General features: G+C 44.6%; 2 protein-coding genes across 3 annotated transcripts; both read right to left on the reverse strand.

The window, feature by feature from the left end:
- Window positions 1-475: 475 nt before the first annotated feature.
- Window positions 476-6,826, reverse strand: TEKT1 (tektin 1). The gene is made up of 8 exons (XM_085078668.1): window positions 6,671-6,826; window positions 4,875-5,118; window positions 4,335-4,500; window positions 3,979-4,107; window positions 3,405-3,548; window positions 1,947-2,169; window positions 1,129-1,325; window positions 476-852 (listed from the first exon to the last, which is right to left on the reverse strand). The coding sequence occupies exons 2-8, from the start codon at window positions 5,062-5,064 to the stop codon at window positions 693-695; spliced, it is 1,209 nt and encodes a 402-aa protein (XP_084934794.1). The 5' UTR covers window positions 5,065-5,118; window positions 6,671-6,826; the 3' UTR covers window positions 476-692.
- A 642-nt stretch (window positions 6,827-7,468) lies between these two features.
- SMTNL2 (smoothelin like 2) lies at window positions 7,469-27,629 on the reverse strand. 2 transcript variants are annotated; one of them, XM_085078664.1, is made up of 9 exons: window positions 23,920-27,609; window positions 19,981-20,071; window positions 19,006-19,251; window positions 18,207-18,260; window positions 16,579-16,654; window positions 13,965-14,135; window positions 13,285-13,402; window positions 11,824-11,975; window positions 7,469-10,338 (listed from the first exon to the last, which is right to left on the reverse strand). In XM_085078664.1, the coding sequence occupies exons 1-9, from the start codon at window positions 24,322-24,324 to the stop codon at window positions 10,212-10,214; spliced, it is 1,440 nt and encodes a 479-aa protein (XP_084934790.1). In that variant the 5' UTR covers window positions 24,325-27,609; the 3' UTR covers window positions 7,469-10,211. The 2 variants fall into 2 exon arrangements, with proteins under 2 accessions (XP_084934790.1, XP_084934791.1); XM_085078665.1 differs by lacking the exon at window positions 13,285-13,402 and having other exon boundaries at window positions 23,920-27,629.
- Between the last annotated feature and the right edge of the window lie 187 nt (window positions 27,630-27,816).

Raw genomic sequence — 27,816 nt, forward strand, 5'->3', positions numbered from 1 at the left:
CTTTGTTTTATCTTGCCAGAACCAAAGGGAGCAGCGATCCCTTTTCAGCCCTTTACAGGCATCTCTGAAAATAGTAAGATCCTCCTCTTTTTTCAACACTTCTCATTGTAGAGCCTCAAATGCTTTACCATTGAAGCCCTAAATCATTGTTTCTATTTTAGGGAAACTGAGAGATGGGGGTGAGGAAGTGATTTTGCGAGTCAGCCTTGACTCGATCTCCATTCAGATGCAGACAGATGCACTATCTAGTGTATCGGCTAGATAAGTTTCGTGAAGTTTGACTTACTGTCTAGTTCTTAGCAGCAGATGATAAAAACAAAACGTAGCATGGCTAGTCCTGAGAGACACCCCGCCCACTCACCCAGCTTTCTGACAAGTGATTTATGAGGAGACTCCTTCCCAGAGTCACCTTTTGACACCTTTCAATTGCAAAAGATATTGGTTACATGAGAGAAACAACATGGAAGACGGAGCATTTCTTATTATTCTGGAATTTTATTGCTAAGCGGAAGATTTCATCAGATGTTTTAGAGCATAGCTAGCTATGAAACAGATAGCTGTAAGCACTAGGTCTGTTTTAATTACCTCGCACAACTAGACAGCATTGAGCCAAGCCAAAAAATTTGGGAGTTTGTCAACAAAATTTCAGCAGGAGACGGTTCTTTGGAGCACAATCTTCCAGTACAATGACTTCAGTAATTGTTTATGCAAACACACTCTCTCATTTGCATGCACAGCACTTCATCAATGTACAGCGTATTCTCCTTGACCTTGATCTCTTCCTCCAAGGAAAGCTGTCGGCGGCTCAGGCATTTCAGCTCCATCTCAGCCTGCGCCAATGCGGCCTGTAATCTAATAGAGAAAATAGAGGTAGGCATTAGTTGAAAACACAGGGATAGTTGGTTTTTTTTCTTGTACGGGTAAAGAATTCCAAGTGAGAAAAAGAAAGATGGAAAGGGATTCACATAGACAATATCCACGCAACTTCCCTTAAAGTGTCCTGCCCTTAAGAGAAAAGTGATTCCCAACTTGTCAGGGGGAATAGCTGGGACCCATTGTTACTGTGACACATTAAATTAACCCAGTAATCTACACCACAGACTTTCCTCTTTCATCATTTCTGCTTGCCTTTGAATATTTTTGGTAATCTCTTGAACTTCACTCATCAGGCTGCAGTGCACTGTGTCATAGCACAGTTCCACATTGGGGCGATGGTTTCTCGCTTCCAAGCGGGTTTGAGCCACTTTTACAGGTCCTTCTTTATCAGCGATAGCTTTCTTTAAGGCTGCAATGTTCTTCTCCTGGGAGGCAACCTCATCCATCACCTTAACAAATCCAACAGAACGGAATTCTGCACGCTGCCTCTTACAATGTGTGAAATCATCATCATCATCATCATCATCATCATCATCTTTAATAGTTGTAACGATCCCAGTAACACTCATTATGTTGTTATTTATTCAAAGGATATTTTGCTAAGCTTAGCCAGGAGTAAGGTTCCTTCACTGGAAAGCAGATGATGCCATTCTGGGTGAACCCAGAAGTTTATGCTCAGCAATTAATGTTTACTATTAATACTCAGTTTTCATATGTCAAATTTTGAGCACGTTGACCCTGCTTTTATCAATTATCAGGCTCTTACATCACAATCCTGAGAAAGCTATAGGGACCCCATGCAACTAAAAATAACGAGGAAAATCCTGATGTTGTAGCCATCAGTAAATGGCTACAGCAACATTTAGACTGAACGAGTGATTCCAGAAATTTGTCTCTACAGTGGTGCACAGAGCTGAGAAAAAAAAATCTAAGATGAGTTTTACGGAGGACGGAGAAGGGAACAAAAAGGAAACTGTGGCAAATTAGCACAACCCACCGGACTGGGAAAACCAGTAGTCAGCCCGAGCCCAGTGTTTCCACTTTTTCATTGACCGTCCCCTAAGACTTACCATTGCCAGAAGCGTCTCTAGCTTGTGCTTGGCATCCTTGACTTCCCTCACCCTATTTCTAAAAGCAATATTCACCATCTCGCATTGCTTGCGCATGTCATTTGCCGTCTGTGAGAGGATGCCATCGATAAGTGCCCTCAGTGCCAATGAACTGTTTCTCTGCTTGTCAGCCTTTTCAACATTTACGTTTGAGAAGTCTATCCAGTCTTCAGGGCTAACAAAACTGAAAGAGATTTAAAATAAAAGGTCACCAACAGACAGCACCGGGCCCTCTGTGACTTCATAAATCGGTAATGATGCCAAAAAAAAATCAAGAACAAGGCAGTACTTTTAACTGCGTGTCCCAGCTAAGTGCCACTTGCGCTGGGAATTCTACAGATACAAAATAAAGACTCTCTCTGTCACAATCATTTTCCAATTAAGTAGATGAGAGTCAGATGAAAACAAATTTGCTGGAGTCATAGAGCAACTTTGCTATAACTTTCCCCTGGTGAAGGATTAAGCTATTGTGGAGGGAAACACAGATAATAACAAATATTTCTTAGACTATCTTTCATTATTAAAGCTGTTACTGTTAGAGTACAGGTAGTTATTTACACAGCACAGTCACTTACTCTCTCACGCAGTTCACCTAGAGGACACTTACAGTACTTGTCTGGAGCAATAGTTGAGAAGCCCAGCCCCAGCTGTATCCCCAGAATTAGAGGGTCATCCTCGTGCAGCTGCAGCTCGCAGGCAGGTGTTTGGAAAGTTCCTCAGAGGGTTCATTCCTTGTTTCATTGGGTGGATATATAAAGTTGTAATTGTCATTTGCATATAGCAGCCAACACCGTTCTGGGTGTGGTCTGAGTTATATAACCCGTTGTGGATACACGCTAATGTGCCGGCAGCAGGAGCCATCAGTCTCTCGGCGTTCGGAGTTTGCCGGTTGTTGCATAGCAACAGTGACTTTGTGAGGCTCTCACACACACTGCTTTCTCTGTACAGTTCCTCTTTTCAGCCCATTTTTCTGTGGTAGCTATTTTTCCATTTAAACCTTTCACACTACCTAACCCATGAAGAAGGGGCACATTTGACAGGTTAATGACCGAGTCAGAAACTGACTCCACACCTCATGTGTCCCGGTCCAGCATTCTCCCCACCGGGACACCCTGGGAGAGGAAAGAAGTTAAGATCAGTAAATCTATTCTGGGTTTATGCAGTACGTGAAATTCTTTCTTAGCTAACCATGAGCTTCAAAAAGCTCTTCCAGTAAACTGCAGTTCACTGGGAGCATAATTATTGTGGCTTATTTCACAGACACACTACGCAGATAACAAAGTGACAGACAGAAGTATAAGAAACTGTTAGATGGTGGAAAGATAAAGCCTGTTTTACACAAAACTCATCTTGCTATTACTGGGACAGACCATTTTATCTGTATAATTATCATGTGTGTTGAATTCAAGAACCACTTACTTTCCTTCCAGTTTCATTGCATTATCGGCATATATGATGTCAGGAGTGTCATTTGTCAAGCTAGCGCAGTAATCGTCTATCGTCAAAGCTGTGAATTTGTCCTTCAGATCCATTTCCAGGTTGTACTTTGCCGAACGGTTTCGTCTAGGAGAAGAACCAACCAGACTCTAAGACAAAGCGTAGGCACTCACAGGCATCTTTAATACGCGTGCATACACGCGTCGGGTAATTCAAACGCCGTAACAGAAATCTTCACATATGAACTGTTACTTGCCGAGTCCCAAAATCTACAGTATGAAGCTGTCTTTCTATAAATTGATACGATTCTCATGGAAATTAAAGGCACAGGACTGGACCGTGAGAAGACCGAGGATCACGTGCAAGCACTTTGTATTCTACAAGCAGAACTTCTCACCATTACTGATCGAGCGGTACGAATTAGGACTGATCTCCCGCAACTGTTTAGCAGTGAAGATAACTTAGGACCTGCGCTCAGCCTGACCCTACAACTCCGTATTACGGCTGTCCTAATTTTCAGCTAATTAGTGTTCTATTATGCTCTTTGCCTCCGCACCTGATTTGTTCATCCGTTTGTTCCAATGTACGTCCAAGCAAAGCGATAACACTCTGGAGGAGTTCAACTTCCTTCACCAGTTCCCGCTCCACTTCATCATGCACTGAGTCAATCCCAACTCGCCTCTGCCTAAATGAAAAGAGGAAAAACCATCAGCCACGTTGTTCAAATGCCTGCAGCTAACAGGATATGATGAAGCTCAGCTTTCCCCAGTCTTTTAACACCTGAATCAGACTGCGATTTCACTGGAAAGAGAGAGGAGCCTTCATTTTGCCGTCTTTTTTCTCATTTGTTAAAGTTTCGTTAGCAGGATTTTTTTTTCTTTCCTTGAATGCTTTCCTTCTTAATCAACTCACCTGTACAGGAGACACTTTTGGGCAACAACAAGTGTCTCTTTGCAGCTCTCCAAAGCTCTCTCCAGCCTTTTCTTGAAAGTCAACAGTAGCTCTGTCTCATGGACAATTTGTTCTAGCTTGTTATCTAATTCTTGCTTCCAGAATTTTATTTCTTCCCGTCTCTGTTCTGTAGAATCAAAATAACAAACATGTATTAATATGAGCCCATTTCAAGAGCCAGAGGACCGTAGCTCAGATCTTAGATACGGCTAAAGATAGACCTATTCCGTAGCGGAGCGCATATAGTGCCGTGGGCCACGTGTAAACAGTTTCACGGCCCTGCATCAGGAAGTTTGATTAAAATAGCTTTCCGGTTTTTTTGTTATAAAAAATCAAGAATCTGCCTCCAAATATTTTATACGATATTTTTAATTTTCCCATGACATCAAAAAGCATGGCAGTGACATATACTCCTATTCCTAATAGACTAATTTGCTAAGTCCATCTTAAACGTATAGCTAAAATAACACATCTTGACCCTTCCAGAAGACACAGGATTACCTATTTTCTTGTTGACATCGCTTTGGGTTTTTTGAGTTGTCTTTTCTATTTCATCCACCAGCCTCCAACTCTCAGCTACTATGCATTCTGACCTGGATTTCTGGGACTCTGCAGTGGCACGGTGCATCCTGTTGGCAGTGTACCACTCTGAGGGATGAAATTTAGATGGATCTTGCAACAGTCTGTCCATTGTAATTCAGGAAGTTTCCGGACGTAACGCAAATCTGTTCTCGGAATGCGGAACCTGAAAACAGAAATAGCATTATTTGTGGACAATAATTCCGAATTGATTTGTTGTAGAAATGCATAAAGATTGCGAAAGCAAATGAGAGGTGTGTTAAGCATTTAGCTATCTAAAATGTCAGTCATAAAATATCCTTCATAGCATGCTCCATCTTTGTGTCAACAGTATTTTTTCCTGGGAGAAAAGATATCGGGAGCCAGACAGCAGAGATCAAGCAGATAAAGAGCATGACATCGGATGGTATGGTTATGTCCTCTACATATAGCTCTGCTATAGTTCAGATCAGAGCATGGTTTTCCAGAGTGAAACCAGACAAGTTTCAAAAAGATCACAAAATCATAAGGAAGTAACATCGGTCAAAGGAAGTAGACTGGTCCCAGACAAAAGGGGGAAGCAACTGCAATTGTTGGCTGCAAATACAATGCAGTGACAGCTAGAAAGCTGCTATCTTTATTCTCTTTCAAACAGTGGTCATTAAAACTGATAACTACGGTGCCTTTCATGCCGGCTGACATGTAAACGGACATATGCAAGTACTCCGGAGGGGGAGGAAAAAGGAGTTTCAGCTGAAGAAACACTGTCTTACAGAAAAATGCAGGTATTTCAGAATTAGCCAAAGAAAAATACAGCCTTCAGAAGACAGGGTTAACGTTAGAACTGAAGCTATCAGCCTGAGAAGAGGAGGACTTTGAGGTTCAGGAAGCAATAGAGACCGAGGTGCAAAGTAAGCTAGGAAAATGAGTACGCTAACTAACGCAGGAAAGCTGCAGTCACAGACACTCAGCGTGCTCCTGATGCACGCACAAAAGCAAAACTATGACTAGACCGAACGGTGATCAGAACCAATTACAATGACTGCTACCGAGGCACACCTGGAAATCAATTTATATGGCACCGCACACGTGAAGTCTGCAACCATTTGCACAAAAGGGCAGCGCTTCTAGGGGCTGTCACTTCATTTGTACGTTCAGGCCCCCTCGGTCTAGGTAGACTTTTTTTCCCTAATGGATTTTTAACAGATTATCTACATTGCCTATAAAATTGCGTTAGTTAAAAGCAACAATTTCCTTTTTTTTTTCCCCAAGTGAATCGCTGGAGCAGGAACTGGAGCCCTTTTCATAATAAGTGAAACATTTCCAATGGCTTCGACAGATCTGAAGTCAAAGCTAGTTTGGACAGAGGTTTACTTTGGCTCGCACGAGTCACAGAGTACGGATCAGGCTGTGTATCAGCTGTCTTCCGCAAAATTTTATGTTTCTGAAAACCTGCTCAGTCACCTAGAAAGCTAAGAAACCCCCGAGTGACGGTTCTCCGCGACATTATTGTGAGATCGGTGGGACTTCGTGCCGTTTGGTTCTGAAAACCCAGGATCTCATGCCGTCCTGCCCCAGACTGTAGCGACACCGTCAAAAAGTAATTAAAGTTACAAACCTTAAATCCGTTCTTTAATGTCAGATACCGTAAAAGACGATTTCCTTTTAATCTGTAAATATGAAATTTACAACCGATCCTGCAATATGAATTATACGACAAAAGAAAGCTTTAGTTTTACCTCAGCTGGTTTTCTCCACCGACTTTAGAGGAGCAGGAAGCGACTCCACAGCCGCCGGGGCTGCGCGCGCCAGCCGGTCCCTCGCGCGCCGGCCCCGCCCCTTCCGTGCGCCGCGCCGGCCCCGCGGATGGCAGCTTCCGCCGGCGAGCCCCGCGCGCGTTTCGCTAACGAGCAGTCGCGGGCGGGCGCGTGTCTCGGGTTCCGCACCGCCGGCGGCTGCGCGAGCAGGGCTGTTTGAGGAGAGATGGGCTGAAGTCGTTGCGCCGCGGAGGCGCCGCCGGGTGCGCCGACAGAGGCATCGCCTTTCCACGTCGCGTGTAAGCGCCCAGTTACGGCTGGATGAGAAAGCACGTCCTCTTCTGCTGCACAGCAGTAGGGAGTAACCTGACATCAGCTCACCCCATTCCATTGTAGTGCCTTTAGAAGGGATTTTACGAAAGAGCTGTTCCTCACCTTGTGGATTTTATCTGGATGTAGAAAATGGGTTCGTTATTTGTGAAGCGGCCAAGTCCTCAGTCTGGAAAAGTTTCATGGTTTTTTGTGGAGGAGTCTAAATAACCAGCATTAACGAGCCTACACCTAAATTAAGTATGTTGCCGTGTTCCTTACTGGGTGCACGAGAAATACCATAGATAGCCTCATTCCTCACGGAATGAAACTGCCAGCTGAACTGCTGCCACCGTGTGTCGACGTAGCAGAGTTCCCTAGGTTGACCCGATGCCGCAGCATCATTAACTGCTTTCTTTCAACGTTGCCGACACTGCAAAGCAGACTAACGTAATAGATCTGAACTCTGGCGTTTGTTTAGATTAAATACTTTATTGGAAATATCACACCAAAGGAGAAGTGATGAAAGACATTCCTCCAGTTATTAAGTCCTGCTGTGGGAAGCTATATGCAAACATAATCAAAAAGTAGAGCATGTCTCTGCTGACATTATCTTGAAAATATTGCACAGAACAAACGGATTTAGCCAGCAGGATCGAGTTGTCAATAAACAACCGCAGATATACTTTTAGATACAATACAGAAACATTATAAAAATTAAGAAACAGTCAATTTCTGTAAAATATGCGCTATGCCAACTTAATATATTGTTCTTTTATTGCTCATGCTAAACACACTGTCACATATACACACACACACTGCATTTTTTAAAAACTATAAATACTAAAAAATCCATCGAGGGCATATATTACATACTTTAATTCCAATTTAATAATACAATCAAGTAGTTGAGGTTATTCATACAAAGCAGACCTTCTAACGCACAAAGCTGTGAGTTTTTCTAAAAGTAGGTGATACCACTGTCACCCTCGTCTTCTTACACACAAACCACCGATAGAATGACTGAGCTTACAGTCTTCCACTTCCCTGCAAATGGGTCGCTTGTAAGTCCCACTTATCTTTACCATCACCTCTCTGAAGCAGGAAGACTTTAGAAAAGCTGTACAGACATTTTCTGGGTAGCTGCAAAAACAAACTAAATTACAGAAAGGATATAGATTCAGCTTAGTGAATTGGCAATAATTTTACAGTCTAAAACATTCTTTATATAATAATTATATACTATTAGGCCTAAATGGGCCAAGGACTCACCCGCATCTTCAGCACTCACATTACATGGTAAAATCATCCGTGACCTGGGACCATGAAGGAACGTGATGTATTAAGTCAGTATCGCCCCTCTTGTGTACTGAGATGGTAACTTGTGGTAGTTATGATGGAACTTGGCTCCGCTACTCAACGAAAAGTGTTCTACTCTAAGAATGTAAAAAGGCATATCGCGTGTGCCAGTTGCATACAGATTTCCCCTCGCGCTTAATCCAAACTCCTCCAAAACATAAGTACAATGAGTTTATCCTTGCAGTGCATTTGGTAGAGCTACAGGCACACACTTACTCCTCAGATCTACAGTCATTCAAAACAAAGTAAAAAACTGGAGACAATGGTACTTACATGGTAACAAAGCTTCATTCACAGTTTCTTAAGTAAAGGACTATAAAGAGAGACTGAACTGAAATCATATTCCAAACCCAACTGAACTTCTGTACTTTTTAAACTGAAATTCAAAGCACACAGCATCGTGACTATAACAAAAACCTTCTAAGTAAAAGATCTGTGTTGTTTTCACCCATTTTACTTGGTTATCTGTCACATCTCTCTAAAAAGATGCAATAAATCTGAAGAACGCTTGACATATTCTATTATAAATGGTCATCGGTACAGAACCCATGTAATCTTTCTAAATATCTACAAAAAGCACAAGTGCAGGTTAAAAAATGTTCTCTAGCATGAGCAGAGGACTCATGCCTTTCAGATTTTACTTTCTATGAGCCCATTCTTTGGGAAGAAATAATTTTAAAAGGCTTTTTTAAAGTATGCTTTTTAGTGGTTTTGTTTTAACATTCATTGTGAGAACACTGTTGATTTATCAAAAAGAAAGCCAGGAAGAGTGACACGTGACCATTTTGTCTAGTAAATCCAGAATAATCTATATCTCTATTGTGGTTGTAATGCTAATTTAACTGGAAACCGAAATTAGTGCAAGGCATTTCAAAACCCCCACATCTTTCATATATTTTTTTGCGTATTGCTCATCTACGTCGGAGTCGGCAAATGTACCGAACAAGTTCTAAAGAGTTCACTCCTGTCTGCACTGAAGAGCCGCTCTCCCCCGGAGTCCAGGTAAAAGCACATTACAGGCTTGTTTCTATTACAACCACTTGAAGGATTTTGTACCTTGCTAGCTCCCGCCTTTCCCACAATCACAAACCACGCACACACACAATCTCAGATGCAGAACAGCCCCAGCTGTCATTATTCTTATGAAGAAATTAATCCAGGAGTGCCACTAGAGGCCTTAACAAGCCTCTCAGCAAATCACTTTGGATTTGACCATTATGGACAAATGCCACTACGTAACATAGAAATCTGTCACCACACTGATCAGACAGGAGGTTGCATTCTCTTTACATTTTAAGAGAGCAAAACAACGCCCATTTGATCTGTGCGCCACAGCGGAGAGGTAGGGTCAGAGGAGAGGCATCATTGCCGTAGCTGCTGAATACTCTAGGTTATGATTCGCTAAACAGAATTTTCCTAGTCCATCTGCTCAACAGAGAAGTGAAACCGAAGGTGCTATCTTCTGGAGTTTCACCTGCATCTTAAGACAAAACACTCTCTTAGAGGAGTCACTGCATAACATTGTCCCAGCCTTACAGAGATAGGACAAGTAAATTTGCTTCCTGCTATCTTTCAGCATAAAAATCCGACCTACTGCTAGCACCAAAGTGACAGCATTTCCCTTTGCCTACCTTTTTTTGTCTTTTTCAAATCTATTTCTGTGTTACTGTCACGGTGATGCGTTCGACACTTTGGGGCACCGCTCAGCAACACTTCAGTCAGCCAGCCACACAGCGGAACATAAGCAAAGGGACAACAAAAAGCAAGAAATAATACTGTGCTCCATTTGCAAAATGTCACTCTTCCTATTAGCACGCTGTTCTCGACCCTTCTGGCAGGAGAGGTGTCGTCCATTTTATTCAAAATGTCGTAAATGACTGTACAGAGACTGGACATAGGTGAAGACGCACATGGGATCTGGCTTGTGACCCATCACCATCATGTCTTCCACTTCTATCAGACGATCGCAGTGAGCCATTTTCCTGTAGTAACAATAAAACGGATACAGCAAATTAAGAGCTACACAGCTGCTTCCAAGATTCATTCACTGCTCCAATCAGAGCATCACTGAAACATTTATGAAATGTTGAGGGTTATCTGCAGCATTTAATTTCACAACAAATAAAGCAGAGTCAGGTCAGACATTGCTCTTTCTGTGACCATGGACTATTCTGATTCTTTCTCTCTCTTCCTTTATACTGAGATCTGACCTAAAGCCCTGTAGGGCTGGGGCTTTTCTCACTATCATTCACATTCCTTATATCTGTAGCATGCACTCTGCTCAAGTCTCATTTTTTGTTTAATGTATAGGTTGTTCCAAAAGAATGGAAAAACTCAGGAAGAGATGAGATACGCTGATGAAGGCCCACATGGCCGTGAATCGTTTGTTCTCAACCGCCCCCGTGTCTTCAAGGTGTGAGCGATCCGCACCAACAGAAAGATCTGCAGAGGCTTAAAATGAAATATCACAGGGGCTGGAAACAATTTGATCAGCAGAGCTAGTACTGTTGGGGTGAACAGCAGTAACTGAGAAAACAGCCCTTACTGGCACCTGAATAAATCAGTTTGAAGGTAATTGTAGCTATGAATAGTAATTTCTGTAGATACCTCTCCCCTAATGTTTCTTAGTGTTGTGTTCGTGTTGTCTTTTGTTCTCCCCTAAACTTACTGTTTACATTAACTGAGGTAGAAGAACACCAAAGCTTTCCTTTGAAATCTGTCGATAATTTATCTTTAGAGATCAATCCCCCAGAGGTATCACAGAATCTCCTTCAACTCAGTGACAAGCAACAGAGTTTTTTTATATATACACATACATGCATACTTAAAAAAGCCCTCCTAAGTCCCAAATTAATTCCTTCTCTAGAGGCTGTAATAAGGAGAAACAACATTATGTGAAGAACTTTGACAGGCTTTTTCCGAATGGCCAATGACAAATCCAGTAAAGTTACTGCGTTAGCTACGCATTCGTATCGCCTGTTACCATTTGGAAAAAGCATACGGAGCTGCATACCACACGGAGCATTCCTACTGTAAGAATCATGTCAATACCAGCTCAAAAAAATTACTGTATCTGACCGGCAAGTTCACATTCATAATGACTTTAATGAACAAGTTAGCATTTAATTGCCTGCTACTCAGCATCAAAAAGAATCCAGATAATGTGACTGGAGGTACTAGCCCTGCCTGTTTACAGAAATGCAGTTACCTGGTTGAGATATTAAGAAGCTCTCAGCCTCGATCTCTGAATTCAACCTTTATTCTTTTTCAACCCAAGAGCAACATACAGACACGGGCAAAGCCTCCCACGTGTTCTCCGCATTCTCTATGCAGAGATTTATCTTTTTTTGGTATGATACACGCAAGCTAGTGATACGGTATGCACGAGAATAATAATTACACTCTCCTCGGTTGCCCAAGTGCATTAGACTTGAACCAGAAGCACTTCACAGAGCTAATGTACTCACTCGGCCATCGTGAAAGCCAGCTCAAAGTTCTGCTTGCGATTAGCCGGGTCAAGCTTATCGTAATCAAAAGCTTCAGGAAAGAAAGAATGCACAAGAGCACAGAATGCCATCCCATCGTTCCAGCTCGAGGAGAAGTTCTGGAGATCAATGTGCTGTCACAAAGAAAAAACACACATTAATGCGGCGCAGGGGAACAAAAAAGAGCAGCTGCTTTTGTTCAATGCAGTTTTCTGTCCTTTCTCACTAACAAGAGCAAGAGGACACACTTTCTTTTTTCTTCCCCTCTTTGCGTAATCATTTCTAAATATTGGCATTCTGTGGAAAAAAATTATACACTTAGCAATAAAAGCTTTTTTCCTGAAATACTCAGATGCAAAGCACACACATAGTCAAGGTCCCTGATCCAAAGCCACCGAAAGTACCGTGAAGAATCTCATCGAGGCCAGTGAGCTCCGGAGCCAGCCCGATGCACCAGCTCAGCGTCTGCAGAAACTAAGGACACAGCTTATATGCAATCATAATCGCCCTATGGAGTATTTGTAATTGAAGAATAGTTCTTTTTGTGGCTGTGAATAACACTAGATAAAGACTACGCTTACTCGCTTTGCCCAATTCAATACCTGTTTACGCACAGATAGGTAGAAATGTAGGAAGAATCATACCTGCCGCACAATCCTGATCTTAAATTCTTACTGTTACTTTCTACTGCCACAGTGAAAAGAAACACATTTGTGCTCTTGTCTCATGCTGCTTTCCCATCATATTAAATTCAAGCTTCAGCTTTTCTGATAAGCAATTAACAGTAATTTTTATTAGTCTTGCTTATGTATACTATCATGTACGTTTTAGCAATAATTGTGCACATTTAGTGACATTGGAAAACATACTATGCACACACGCAAAATCCCTAAGGAAAAAAACCCTGTATTTCTTTGACAATTGCAGTTTAAGGCCGGGTAAAATGAGTAAAGTCTCCACTGCCATATTATTTTAGTTACACTGATGGTGTAACCTCATAAAAATTTACTCATGGTGTGATTCAGACTCAACCATTTACTACAAAATCATTTGTCAAATACTAATGAAGTACTTTGGTGTGCATGTAGCAAAATGGCCACAGTCTCCATCTATTCAGAACTTGTCATATATAATGTGACTGTAAAAATTACAGCTTGCAACTAAAAAAGAAAAAAGTCTGAGCGTATACTGAAGTTTATATCCAAAAGCACAAAAATGTAGGCTTTCAGAAAAACACTAATACATTGCTTTAATAGACATGCAATCACTGACTCGAAGCACCGCTCATGCAAACCACATTTGTGTTACCCACACAAAAACCGGTGGCCTTGAGGAAGTTAACTCATTCTCTAGCATATTTTACATTCACCTTTTGAACATGCTTTTTTTGCAAATTGTCCCCCCCAAAATAAGAGAGAGCTGAAAGTGCTGGCATATCTTCACCTTGTATCCTACGGTTTTTGAGCGACACCAGTCTAACAGAATTTGTTTAATGCTGCTAGCGCTGGCAACCCCAAAACTCAGGGACCTCTTCAGCTTAGCTCTGGATTCTCCTTTTCCTCTAGAAAATTAACAGAGACGAGATTAAATTACATTCTAAAAAAACTGAAAACTACTTGTGAGAAACATCTACACAACCTCGCCCAGGTCAGCCCCCATCCATGTGATATTTGCAAAACATGTTTTTGAAACCTCGACTCATCAGTCCCTCAAGAAAATCTAATTTTTATTTCACTAAAGCCAGAATTCTGAGCCCTCTTTTATTTAAATCATACTTCTATCAAGAAGAGTCCATACTTTCGATCCTCAATGAATGGCAACAGAAAGCCCCTACATTTGCAGTCTCCTGTAATGACAGAGAAGGCAGCTTTCACAAAGCTCTTTCCTCATAAAAGGCACCCGCTGCTTCAGCTGAACAACTCCAAAGCCAGAGGAATCTGTAACTATGAATTTCCAAGGCTTGGTCTGTAAAGTCAGTGAAACTCTTAAGTGACCTCACATTGCCCCTTATCTCCAAATGCTACGCCAAGAGAGTTCTCCCACCCAGCCGTACTCCACCAGTAATAACCAACAAAGCGGCTTCCCATTAACAAACCATTCCAGAGACAAGGAGCGTGACATACTTTCCATCATCACGTTCAAACTTCTCGAAAAGCGCTTTCCCGGCCTGCGTTCCCATAGTCCTCGGAAGTGTCAGAGACCGCACCAGTTCTCTCCTTCTTTCGGCTCGGTGACGTACGGTAGGAGGAGGCGAGCGAGAGCCAGGAGTCACATCACGGTAACTGTCCGTTGCACTGGAGAAATGTAACGTGAAAAGTATGTGGTAAGCAAAAGAGTAACTCTCTGCAGTGCCAGGAGCCAGCATAAAGGTTCAACCATTGTCTCTAAACCTCCCAAAAGATCCATTTCAAGAGGACCTGTATTAGTCAAAAGCAATTTTAATAAAAATAAAATTATTATTGACACACCACAGCACTTAAGTATAGAAGACCATGAGGTACTATTACAAATCAGACACAGCCAGACAAGTCATGAGCCCTTTGTAGAACCAAGCAGAACAATAGTTAAAAACCTTCAAGAAAAAAGAGAAGAAAAGAGAAAAAACAGAAAAAAGAGAGAAAGAAGAGGAGAGGAGAGGAGAGGAGAGGAGAGGAGAGGAGAGGAGAGGAGAGAAGAGAAGAGAAGAGAAGAGAAGAGAAGAGAAGAGAAGAGAAGAGAAGAGAAGAGAAGAGAAGAGAAGAGAAGAGAAGAGAAGAGAAGAGAAGAGAAGAGAAGAAGAGAAGAGGAGAAGAGAAAAGAAAAAAAGAAAAGAAAAGAAAAGAAAAGAAAAGAAAAGAAAAGAGAAGAAAAGAGAAGAAAAAAGAGAAGAGAAGAGAAGAGAAGAGAAGAGAAGAGAAGAGAAGAGAAGAGAAGAGAAGAGAAGAGAAGAAAGAAAGGAAAGAAAGGAAAGAAAAGAAAAGGAAAGGAAAGGAAAGGAAAGGAAAGAAAAGAAAAGAAAAGAAAAGAAAAGAAAAGAAAAGAAAAGAAAAGAAAAGAAAAGAAAAGAAGAAAAGAAAAAGGGAGTTGCGGCCGGCCACACAGGAGCGCTAAATCTTTTCAATTTCCAACCTTGGGGTTTGTGGAGGCTGTCAACTTTTTTAAATCAAACTTAAAGAGTAATTCAGGAAGTACTTTTCAAATTTTTACTAGAGCACGCAGAATTCTAATCTTACATCAGTGTCACTCTACTGACTGCAAGCCAGTAATTCAATTGAGAAATATAGGATTATCTTTTCATTTATGTTCATTTGAGCCACATACTGCCTCATCAGCATCAATGAAGTAAGCCACACATTGCATTTGGAAATGTTCCCTATAACAGAGCTGAGGAAACAGGCAAAGAACGACAACATCGGAGTCACACATTCATTTCCAGTACAGACAGAAGTCAGGTGTGACATGGAGTTCCCTAGGGTGCTCAGAGTAACACAACTCGAGTATCGAAGTGCTGATGTTGAAACTACCTCTGAAGAAATGTAATGCCTAATTTGGGATGGTTTTCAATGCAGATACGAGCCCAATTTAAGAGATTTAAACTGTCTTCTCTCCCATTTTTTTCCAGATGGATATTTTGCATCGTAATGATGTTTGAATAGGCCAGAAGTAATTGTGATACCACATAATCCTATAATAAGCGATCACAACTGCGTTAATAAAAAACATGTAGTAATCTTCAGCGAGGCATTTCTCTACAAGTTAAACTCCAGGCTTGCCAAACCGAGGATATTTGTTGGCAAATGTGCATCGGTTTCCTAAACTAAGCCCAAAGTACAAATTTCGACGCAGGTATTTTTAAAACTGTTTTCAAAGAGCCTCACAACTTCCTCCTCCTAACAAAAGTCCACTGCTACTGGACACCAAAAGTCTTACTGAGACTAAAACAATGTGGAAGTCCACAGTTAGGTCTACTTGACACCGCTCTACAGAGTTTTTATCTTCCCCATCTCTTTTCCGCTCAGCCAACAGGAAAGCTCACAGCCTTTAAGAGGTTTAAAATATTGCAGCAGAGACTCATTTTTTCTTCGTTGCGCCAGTGGGAGCCTGAAGAAGCCTCCCCCAGAAAAAAGAGCCAAATGTGCTAAGGTTATTCAAAGCCGCAGTCACAGGTGCAATGTTGATGTACGGCCTGCTAGATGTCTTGTGTATAGACGGGTGTGAGGATCCACTGATATACGGCTCCGACGTAGGAACGAGAAGCACAAAATAGCAAGTTGCGCAGGGGATTTAGGGTGAACTAACGGTCCCGAAACTAGACGTACAGCACAATATATATAGCAGGTTGCTAATTTCCCGTGAGAAGTACGATCGATAAATAGCCTGGTATGTCTCACCTGAGAACATTCAGGGTGTAAGCGCTGCCGTGTCAACTGACAATTACTACGTACGGTACATCGCTAGCATGGTTTTAGTACAGATAGCATGATTATTCCAGTAGTCATTGATCGGTTATTCCCCGAAAGCGGAAGTGTGGTTAAGAGGAATATGCCCACTTCCATGTCGGTGGACATAGTACATACATTAAATGTGCTATCTAGGTTAATGTAAGATAACGGAGCAAGTAGGTTAATGTACAATTACATATCCAGTGCTTAAAACACAGCATGTGGGACTCACCTGTTTTCCAAGTCAGCAGAACACTTGTCCCTTGAGACTGTATTGACCACAACAACCTAACAAAATGTCATGAAAAATGCATACCTTTCACCACTTTCGGTTCCACTACGCAGCCCATAGTTCACAGTCGAGACAGACTTGGTGACGGAAGTAGCATTCTCTATATAAAAACAGAAAAGACAAGATGCACTAGTGCAGAAGCTTTCCTCACGTGCTTTCAAATGGAAACTTTCCTCACGTGCTTTCCTGAAGGATAGGCACACATCGATTTTTACTCACCGCGCCGTAAAGTCGCAGGCCTCTAACTTCCATACAAGCTAACCAAGCCAGGGAAGGATTTTCCCCAGCGGTTGGATTCCTCCGTAAAATTGTTGCACTGTGTTGAGGATAGTGTAAACGTACCAGAAAGGACTCCAAGAGGATGTGTTTGATAAAACTGCACTCGGAAGGTCAGATCACTGCGGGCCCTTGCATGGACCTCGGAGGAGGGCACGCTGCCACGCATGTTTCAGTTAAAGCAAAAAGCGGTGTTTGCAAAAGTCATTCTAGCTGCAAAGTCCTGAGGCGTTTGACATAACTGAGTGCATAATTTAAATTACCTAATTTCTAGCAGGAAGACATTTTGGTTTGTAAAGCAGAGCAGACTCAAAGTTGCAAAAGTGGCTTAAAACCAAGTTTACATCTTCCTCCCTCCGCCCCGAGATTCTACCTTTCCTGCTTTGCCTCCTGGAGCTCAGCTCCGGACTCCGGCTGTGCTCTATAAATGCAAAACTGCGGAGCGTCTCGCCCAGTTTTAACACGCTAAAGCCAGAACTTGTGGCATAAATCAGAAACTTATTTTTTGAATGCTCCTTCCATACACAAAGGACTGGCATCTTGGAAGCAATCCAACCCGCTCACTGTCCCAGACACTCTCTGAAAATGCAGAATACTCCCTTCTTCTTATAGAAGCAATCCAGATCAACTACACTTCTCATGTAAAACACACCTTCAGATGCTGGCATACAGGAGTGATAAATTTGTGACCGCTGACAATTGCCAGATATTTATGCAAATCTCAGAGGTTTCAAGATAGGGAGGAGTGTGATCCTTATTCTGGATGGGCTACATCTTTTGCTACAAAAACCAACGCCAAAGACCACTGTGAAATGTACATTGCGCAGACAGTAACAACTTGCCAACATCGATTGGAAGTACTTTTGATAGAGCTCAACTCATCTATTTCAACTGAAATCAGAAATCCTTAAAGCATTTTGTCCTTTGACACATTCATATTACAAAGGAGAGTCCTTGTCTCCTGCTCAAAGGAAATCACTTCAATATACAACGGTGGGCACACTGCTTTCCATCTGCTGCTACCTTGCATCCAGTCACGGTTTTCACTTGATCGGCTGAAATCTTCACCTCTCGAGCTGTCTGTCTGCCATAGTTTTCTGGCACCTATGTTTTCCGCTGCATAGACTGCCTATGAGTATGCATGTATGTCACTGGGCAAATGAGTGTACATACCCCTCACTTTGAACCGATTGAGAATTTGATGGAGTAGAACAAGTTTTCAAGATTCTATGAGTCTGCATACACACTTGTTTAGCAACTGTAATGTCACCGTGTACCTACAAATCAAAGCTACAAGCTCAGATCCGAGTCCCCCAAAGAGCACGGAATCGCTCTCAATGTTTGTCATGTGAGGGCACGCCGATAGGAACACTCACCTCCGGCAGCAGATGAATCCATTGTTGTCGCTGTAATCAAATCCCAGTCCTTTGCTGTATCGGTGCAGAAAATGACAAAGGAAGTGTTTGCTACATTCTCGGCTTTAATAAGATAAAAACTGAAAAAATGATCTGCAAATAATCCCTATCTCTTGCTGGCAATCCCATCCGGTCTCCTTCTGTAATTTCTGACCCATATATATAATTTGATTTGTAAGTGTCACAGCTGAGGATGAATGACTTCAATATGATTTTTACAGAAGTTTTAATCTATATATATTTTTAATTGTTGTTCTTTTTATATTTTTTTAACTTTAAAATATTATTTATTATTTTGGAATAACTGAGATTCTCCAATCACTGATGTGTATATGTGTCAGACTGCTGGCAGTCATTCCTTCCTCCAATTGACTATTGGAATCTGTTAGCCAAATATCTGCTTAACTTCTCAGGGGACCTCAGGTGTCAAAGCACTAAAATTTTCTACAAATTTCGTTAACATAGCTGGGCACGTGTAAGAGATTCAGTAAGTTATTGAATTTGGTAACTGTGCTACAAGATATGCTTCACAAAAAGCCCAGCTATATTAGGTTGCAAAAATTCACCACAGATGCGGCATTACAGCTTAAAGCTCCATCTAGGACCCCCGATAATCCAAACTGGAGTGTCACACAATGGGATATATAGCCATAGAAGCAAGGTTTTGTAATTACCACTTGGTAACGGGACAGTACTCATACTGCCGGTTGAAGTAAGGACATAGGGTGCAGCTTCAGCGAGGTATTTTTGTCTCTTTTACCTGGCTGGTCGGAAGTTTTTAGCGCCACTGTATTTTTGCTCTTGCCCTGTCCCAGCAGACCGGAAGGTGCATCAGTCGTTCCTGTTGAGCAGATGTTCTCTCCCGAAAACTTCTCGGGTGTCCTGGTTACCGCAGTAACAGGAAGGTGGGGCATCTGTAAGGCGACTGCAGGGGCATGGGCTTCAGGGGAAGAAGATTCTGACATCTGAAAAGGGGTCAGATCACGGCAGGTCACTTTTGCCTGACCTGAACAAGAAGAGAGAGAGGAAGTAAATTTGTTTGCAGATTTGTAGCAAAAGTTGCAAACCAATTTCCACGCAGCAACTTTATTTTAGAAGTCATTGGAATCATTCCACCTAGTTGTCCCTGTGAAGCCTCCTACCATTCGCATACCAGAAATAACCCTGCCGCCAGAGATCCTCGCGGCGGTCGCACTTACCATACGTGAATCTCAGCAGGAATGATGTCTGCGGATCATTGATTTGCTAGCATTTGCATTTGGTAAGCTGCTCTTCATCTGTGCAGCTCTCACTTCCAACCTCCTTCCCTGGTTAAGTAATTTTTTGTTCTTTTCATGGTTTTATGAAACAGTGTATGGCTGAGTTTTCTCTAAAATGGAGACAGGAGGTCCTTCCTCCACTAAAGGATGGTGGAAGCAGATGGGTGACTTGCAAGATGTTTTGGGATGCAGGACTACAATGGCACCCAGCATAGCAGGCTTTATTGCTAGCATCCCAAGTTAATGTGACAGCAATAGGTTCTGTTTTATGAAGCACCGCAATACATGCTTAAAAATAACATTGAAGTTTAAAAGTTAAACTCCTAATTAGCAAATAAAGTATTGGTGCCATGGGGCAATATCCATCCCGAAACCGTAGCAGATTATAATGCTTCTGACATGTGAGATGTGTTCTATGACTGCCAGGATCACAAATTTTACAAGTAATGCCAGTTCATTTCATGCCCTTTTCCTACCTGATGATGAGGATCGATGCCCATTTTCAATGATGGGAGAACTAAAAACTCTTCTAAACTCAGGTTTCCGGTGCTCATTCAAGTCTACGCTCTGTCAAAGCAGACAACAGACACAGGAACTAAATTTCAAACGGTGGCAAAAGCAAGAAGAATATCCAGAAACACCTGGCAAGAACGGGTTTTCCTTGTGCAAGTGACCACATATAAGCAGGAAACAACTACCTAACCCGAGAGCCAAGCCTGCAAATGAATCATCGGCAATGTAGGAGTTAAATCAATCTTCACACGGTCATCCTTAAAGGACCCCACAAACCTAGGAGGGTGTTATCTTTTGTAAGATAAAGGCATGGTGGTGATAAACAGAAGGCTCTGTTTAATAGTGGAGAAATTGATTGAAATTGCATGGAATCATGCTCTGCACATTTTTTTTCTGTTTGCTCCAGGAAAAAATTACATCATAAAACATTGTAAAAGCATTACACAAAGTGAATCTAATCCTAGGACATCACAGCTACAGCATAAAATGTAACTTCTGTAAGGCTAGGGGTGTTTTTTTGGGGGTTTTTTTGGTGGTTTTTTTTTTTTTTGGGTGGGTTTAGTAGTGAGTTTTGTTTCAGCTTTTTGGGTTTTGTTTGTCTGTTTGATTGGGTTTTTCTGGTTAGTTGGGTTGGGTTGGGTGGGGTGGGAGTGGGAAGCACGTTAAACCATGAGTAGCTGCCTGATTTTTCGCTACATCACTGAAGAAAGAAGAAACTATGTCACAGATACATGATTGCTGCAGTTTAAAAAATGTAGCTTGCAAGAACCAGCAACTACAAGTGATAGAGAGAAATTCTCCAACACAAAGTCCACAAAAAAGTTTTAATTGATTCTAGACAGTTATCTACCCATCAGATTGGCAAAAAAAAAATTCAATAAAGGAAAAAAATGTGAAGTGCCATTATAAATACAATCCGACATTTTTATAAGCTCAATCCAAACAAGTTTTGTTTTGACAGAAATTTGTAAGATAGATACAGAATATTTTATACTGCACATAAATATCAAAACAACAGAACATAACAGAAAAGGAAAGACACAGGGTGTATACTTCTCATCAATTAATTTCTTTCTGGTTCTCATACACAGGAAATATGGACCAAAATGGTGATGTCATCATCAAACTATTATCTCAAATTAGATATACACACATATAAATATACCCATAGACTTAGACACACATATATATACATCTATATATTTATATATAGACATCTGTATGTATATACATATAGATGTATATATAATGTGTATAAATATAAATATAAATACAAATACAAATATAAATAGTTCTCATATAAAGTACAGAAACCACATGATTGAGATAAATTAAAAAAATTTATTTTGGAACTTGTCTGCTGTTTATCCTGCATCTGTTTACACTCACCCAAAATTAACTAAGAACAGCAGACAATAATGTTAATGCACCTTGCAGGTTTTTTAAAACTGTTTTATCTTGTTAGATGCTGGAGAGTGCATTTGAGATACTAGAACTTCCATTACCTCAAATAGGTATACTAGTCAACTTCTGGTGACTAGGGTCTGAGATGTTGCTAAGAATTTATTAATTACTATTAGATTAAAGTAAGTCAACCTAAACATGAATCCACCATAGGGTTTACGGTGGCACACTTGGATTCAGGTCTTTCCGGATACTAGTGTCAACCTCTAACTGATTTCAATAGAACAGAAGTGCACATAGCAGAATCTGAGCTATACACCTGCGTTCGTTAGGTCAAAGAAAATCCTTCATTATACTGTAAAGCTGGGCTTTACATTCTGAGATCACAGTCACCACCCCTGCTCTTCATGACTACAGCATAATTGGAAGAAATGGTTAAAGTTTGGCAAGACATTGAGATACTATGAACCGTATTTTAGGTTCAGCTCAGGTGGTGCATTTTGTTATGTTTGACTGTATGCTGTTTTCAAACCTGGGGTTTGATTTTCATGAAATTTTATTTGTATGCTAGGTGAGGCGGAGGGATAGGATCACCTGCTTGGGAATTTCAAACAAAACCGTCCAAAGTTAAGAAGAGGACTGGAAGCTTCCCGAAAATGTGGATGTACTCTCAGAGAAAAGACTTACTAAGTTTTCTTGTAGGCCCATTAATGGGACTGACAGGTTTTCACCAATGCCTGCCAAAGGCTTGAGGTGCACCTAAGGTAGCTGGGTGTTAGAATGCCCATTCCACAACTAGGTTATCACACCTTATGGCTAAACTATGATCATGTTATAGAATTATAGAATGGTTTGGATTGGAAGGGATAGTAAAGATCATCTTATTTCAGCCCCTTGCCTTGTGCAGGGATGCCACTCATTAGGTTGAGTCGTTTAGGACCCCATCTGACCTGGCCTCAAGCACTGCTTCCCCAGGCAACCTATGCCCGGCCACCCTTTGAGTGAACAATTTCTTCCTAACATGTAATCTAAACCTGCCCTCTTTCAGTTTAAAACCACTGCGCCTTGTCCTTCTACTATTTGCCCACATAAAAGGGAGTCCTTCGCTGTCCTTTCTGTAAGCTCTCAAAAGTATTGGAAGGTTGCAATGAGGTCTCCCTGAAACCTTCCCCAGGCTGAACAACCCCAGTTCTCTTGGCTGGGCAGTGTTGGAAATACCAGGTCATTATGTGCACCCGAGTCACATATCACGCAGTCACTCGCAGGCTGAGTAACTGTCGGGTGCCATCAGGTCACCGTGGAGATATTCCGGTGGGTAGCGCTCGTTTAGACCTTTACGGGCGGCAGTAGCCTGCTACCCACCTCTCCGCCGCTTTGAGCGCTGCGGGCAGATTCTGTGCGGTAGTCTGTCCCCATTATACAGAAACTGTTCGGACAGTATTAAAACAGCACATCCTTAAAGTATTTTTATTCCTCCTTCTTAACAGAGGCATCTCGCTCAACTGTAAAAACTCTGGAAATATTGTAAGTTATAAAGCGCCTGCCCAAATGTAAATTCAGATCAACAACAGCAACATCGACAGCAACAACAACAACAACAACACACAAACAAACGGAAAACAAAACAAAAAAAGAAACCAAGAAAACAAATAAACAAACAAACAAACAAAAAAGAAAAAAAACCCCAAAACTCTTCCTTTGCAAATGCTCAGTAATGCACGTGTGGCTCCAGGATCGCACTTAGTATCTAATTCTTCAAACATCCCCTATTATCCACCTTTGTGAAAGCGGCTCTTGGATTCTGGCCCAGTTAAGAGAGCTGAGCTGGTGTGGTATCAAAATAACACCTCCGAATAAAAGTGGCTAAGGGCCATGTAAAATTCCACCTGAACCGGCATTTAGACTGTTGTATACCAGCTTTCAAGGGGAAGTTTTATCGCCGGGCGGAATGACCGCGTTCTTGCAAGTTTAGATCGCGGAGAGCGCAACGGCTCGCCTCGACCTCTCGGGGACGACCCCAGGCAGCGAGGGTCGGCGGTCGGATCGCAAAAGCGTCTCACCGCGGGATGTTATCCTAAGGAGACGCTCCCGCCCGCTATACGCTAAGCCGCGCCCCTTCGCGAGCTCGCCAGCTGGCAGACGGCATCGCTGGCACGCGCATACCCCGGGATCGAGTCAGGCAAGGCTACAAAAATATTCCCGTAAATATGTCTATCGATAGCCAAGCCTGCCCCGTCCTCTCTTCCAACTAAGTGCACCGAGCCGACGGGTCGCTACACCGCTCTAACGGAGATCCGCGTCGGACCAAAGAGAGCCGTAATTCGGCCGAGAGCATTTCTCAGGGCACGTCCCAAAATACAGGAGACCCCGCGCTGCTAAAGAGGTGTCCCGCGTCCCTTGACGTTGCCCCGTGCGACACGGTCCGGCAGCAATCGTGAAGCGTCCGTTCACGCACGCCCTCCTCGGCCCTCCCACCCGCCGTCTCCCCGGTCACTTACTTGGCTCCGGCAGGCGAGCGCCAGCTCGGCGCGACCGGAGAGTGCGCCGTCGGCCGAACCTCGGCCCGGCGAGCCTGGCCCCGCGGCCCCCGGGCTCTCCGGCGCCTCCTTCGCGCACTCTCGGGGCAGCCCCGCCGAGAGACCCAGGGCCTCCACCTGGCGAGACAGGCGCTCGAGCTGCTCTCGCAGGCGCCGGTTCTCCCGCCGCAGCTCGGAGACGGCGTGCGCCAGGGGGCCGGCGAGGCGCAACACGTCCTCCACCTGCCGCCCTACCCCCTCCTTGAACAGCTGAATGTCGGCACGGATCTCCCGGACGGCGCTGCGTAGCGTATCTTCGTAACGTCCCAGGCCGTCGCAGGCGGTCCGCGCCTCCCGGCCGTTCGGATCCTCGATCTCGCCGGCCATGGCGTCCGCGGAGCGCGGGCCGCGCGGGCAGAGAGGCAGGGTCTCAGGATCCGCTAGCGGCAGCCGCCCGAGCGTCTCCCCTTTCGCGGCCGCCTCTCCTTGTCTTTGAGAACCGCCCGCGCCTCCCGGCAGCCCCTATACCGGCCCTAAGCCCGGCCCCCGGCGCTGCCGGGCGCGGCCCGCTCTCCCCCCGGGGCGCGGGAGGGAGGAGTCCGACTCGGCACGCCCCGCACCCGGGGCGGCTGCGGCACAGAAGCGGCGCGGGCGGTGTCGCCGCCCGGGCGGCCCCGCTCAGTGTAGTCTCCTTCTTAGGCGGAGCTGTAATTTTGGGAGGCAACGTCGAAAGAAGCGGGCCGAAGGGGCGGGGGCGCGGGCTTGTTCGCAGCCGCCCGGGGACTTTACGGACCGAGAGGTCCGGGCGCGCCGCTGGAGCGAGACGGCGCGAAGCGGATGGCACCACCGGCGCGGGGAAGGAAGAAGCGGCAGATGCGAGTCGGGAAGGACTAGGAGAGAGACAGAACGAGGAGAGGAGGGGTTGGTACCGGGTTCTTCCCGGGTCGCCGGCCCGACGACGATGTCTGAGTACGCACAGATCGTCTCTTCCGCGAACTACACCGGGGCAAAGGGAGAAGAGAACGGTTTTCGAGGGCACCGAGCCACAAAAGTACGCGCATACACCCTTAGACAAACCGCAAAGTGCCTGCGCTTTCACGGGCATCCGTATCGATCTGCCGAGTCGTGCGACAGACGCAGTCTCCGCGCACGGGGCACGAGATGAGCGTTTCCTTCCCGCTGGCTAGAAGAGCCACGATGCCTAATGCTCTCGGGGTGCCTTCTTTACTGCGGCGCAAGAGCAAAAACCCTCCCAGAAAAAGGGCCCCTGACAAATATTTTAAGCGAATTTGTTTTGCCTTTTACACACTCGGCAACCGTCGAGTAATCACAAAACCCTAGTACTTTTAAAACGGCCTTTCCTTCACGCATTGAGGGTAATTTATGCTGCAAGTTAGGATGTCGACCTCCTTCCCAATCTCGCGACAAATTTTAAAACAAGGAATTCGTTGTGTGCTTCCAAAGTCTAAAATCACACCGGTCCTTCCGTTCCCTCTGAAATCCTCTCCTGTTGAGCTCTCGCGTTGAGCTCTGCAATCCGTCCGTCTCCGAAAGTCTCTGGAGAGAGACAGTTCTTGTATGTAAACAGCACTGGTGAAGCCCAGAGTAGCGATTCGAAGGCGGAAAGGCGATACTCAGGGTCTGAGAGCTCAAGCTGAGAGATTTAGAATATTTCGATGCCCGAATCGCAGTAGCCTCTCCGTATTAATATCCGATGGTTTTTGTCCTTCAATCAAAGCGTCTCGGGAAATAAAATTTCTTTTGAAGTAAGGGCATCTAAGGAGGTAATTTCAGGTGCGAGCCGCAACCCCGAGATCGAGACGGACGGGCGCATTTCCGTTCACGGTGCTGCAACGGTTCCCTAAGCGCTCGCTGCTCCCGCTTCTTAGAATCGATGTGGAATATTAGAAAGGCAAAGCGTCCTAGAACGGCAGCAACCGTGTCATTTCGTTCAAACGAACCGGGCTCGCTTCCCTGCATTTCCCCAGACGAGTCAACTCGGTTTCGCGTGAGCGACTTATGTCGGTCATCAGTTCTGAGCTGCAAAGCTTATTGAAAACAGCCGAAGGTAACAATCGCTCCGAGCTGGCTAACAGGCAAGAAGCCTGAGGCGTTTCATATAACCAACGGGCAACTTTTCAGCGTCATTCCCGCTCGTATCAGGAATTACGGTAACGGCGAAAGCACGGCTGCGGGCGGTAGCGGAGCGTCCGCGCCAGGCGCGCGTCCGCAGACGCGCGCGCAACCGCGTACACCCAAGGGCGGCAAGGGGAGCGGCGGCTATTCCCCGATTCGCTCGAGGTGCTGGGTTCCTTCGGCCCCGTTCTCCGGGCACGAGAAGGACCACCCGCGTCCGTTACGCCTTAGGCTGCCAAGCCCCGTAAAGGGTAACACTGAAGAGACAGCAGTCGCTGCCATGGCTGCAAAGTCTGTTTTCTCAATACGCATCTCGGGTATCCGAGACCCCGTCTCCCTCTCCTCTGCAATCGCTGCCAGATGGCGCGTTCGCCAGCGTTCCCCGGGCGGTTCCAATTCTTTCCAGATCAGAGTTCTATCTTTTCACGGCATCGAGCAACCCGATACTCCGTGCCGGCTCCAGCTTACACGAATTCGCCGGCCAAGGGGAGGCCCTCGGCAGCGATAGGCCATTTTTGTCAGCACCTGTCTGAAAGCGCTGTTACAGAGCAAGTGGAAAAAAATCGACGGTCGCTTCACCCGAGCCAGTTCCTTAATGGCATCTCTTCCTCAGCACCCGCTTCATCACTCGCGGCACCGTAAGCCGCGGCTTATTCTTCCGCACCCCTCAGCTCACCCCGCCCGGTAAGAGACGAAACCGCTCGAAATTCTGAGACCCCGGCAGAGGCGGGCATAAAGGACGAGTAACCGCGAGGCTTACGGGGATCAAGTGCCCCCTGAGAGCGACTCGGGCAAGCGAATCTTTTTAAAGGAGGACGAAAGGCCGCTTCCGTAGTAATTCGCCCTCGTGTTTTCCATTCGAAAAGGGCTAGGATGGCCCGGCGCTACGGGAAGGCGGCCCGTCTTTTCGGCGCGCCGCCGCGCGCTTCTGCGGCCGGGACGCTTCCCCCGCGGAGTTGCCTAAAGACATAGAAAGCTCCGGCTAAAATGTTCCCCAATCACGTAATTACGGTCCGCTTTGGCTTTCGTTCCGGGAAACACCCTCACCGATCATCTGGAGATCGTCAGGAATGTCAGAGACCCGTAGCAGGCCGGTTTCTCTCGTTCCCGCCTGCCGCGTCATTTTCTTCTCGGCACCCCCCTATCTCACTTTCCATGACGGTACGGAATCCCGCGGGGCTATTTGAGCATTTATCAGGGCGTGGCTCGGCCACAGCTTTCCCGTCCGATCGCGCCGGTGCAAGAGCTGCTCGAGCGTCCTTCTTAAACCGTCCGGCACATTCCCCCGTCCCGTTTACAACTGCCACGGTTTGGATAGCTGCCCGACCCTCTTTTCCCGATCCGGATTCAAATTCGTCTTGTCTATGCCAGGTAATCCCATTAATGGGACTAGGACGTAGAAGAGGCTGAAATAACGAGCGAGCGAATTCATCCTCGGCACTTCATCGGCACAGCTGCAGAGCCGACACGCATAAAAAGTAGACCTAAGGGAAGAACAGCAGCATCGCCAGCGCCGACGATAAAAGGATCAAGTCGCCAGCTGTCACCGGCCGTCTTCCTACAATTCCAGAAGCCGTCACCGAATCCTCTCTGCAGACGGCACCTGTTCCACAGACAGCCTTGCCAGTCACGCTGCGTTTCTAAGGGTAAGCTCAGCCTTCGCATGCACGTCACAGTTCTTCTGAGAAAGGTAGCAACCGGCACGGAACGAAGGTTCCGTCCCGAGCGGGGACGCTAAGTAGG

Source organism: Lichenostomus cassidix, chromosome 19, assembly GCF_008360975.1.
Source record: "Lichenostomus cassidix isolate B80296 chromosome 19, HeHo_3.0, whole genome shotgun sequence".
NCBI classification, from domain to species: Eukaryota; Metazoa; Chordata; class Aves; order Passeriformes; family Meliphagidae; genus Lichenostomus; species Lichenostomus cassidix.

Bases quoted from the DNA above. Each gene is read 5' to 3' on its own strand.
- SMTNL2 (XM_085078664.1), bottom strand. From the start codon at position 24,324: ATGGCCGGCGAGATCGAGGATCCGAACGGCCGGGAGGCGCGGACCGCC. The intron at 16,655-18,206 runs GTGAGTGTTCCT...GTTTTTATATAG, and splicing joins GGATTCATCTGCTGCCGGAG to AGAATGCTACTTCCGTCACC. The intron at 13,403-13,964 runs GTATGTCACGCT...TTAATTTTCTAG, and splicing joins TTTGAACGTGATGATGGAAA to AGGAAAAGGAGAATCCAGAG.
- TEKT1 (XM_085078668.1), bottom strand. From the start codon at position 5,064: ATGGACAGACTGTTGCAAGATCCATCTAAATTTCATCCCTCAGAGTGG. The intron at 4,501-4,874 runs GTAATCCTGTGT...TTGATTCTACAG, and splicing joins CGATGTCAACAAGAAAATAG to AACAGAGACGGGAAGAAATA. The intron at 2,170-3,404 runs GTAAGTGGTTCT...AATCTCTTTCAG, and splicing joins GCAATGAAACTGGAAGGAAA to TTTTGTTAGCCCTGAAGACT.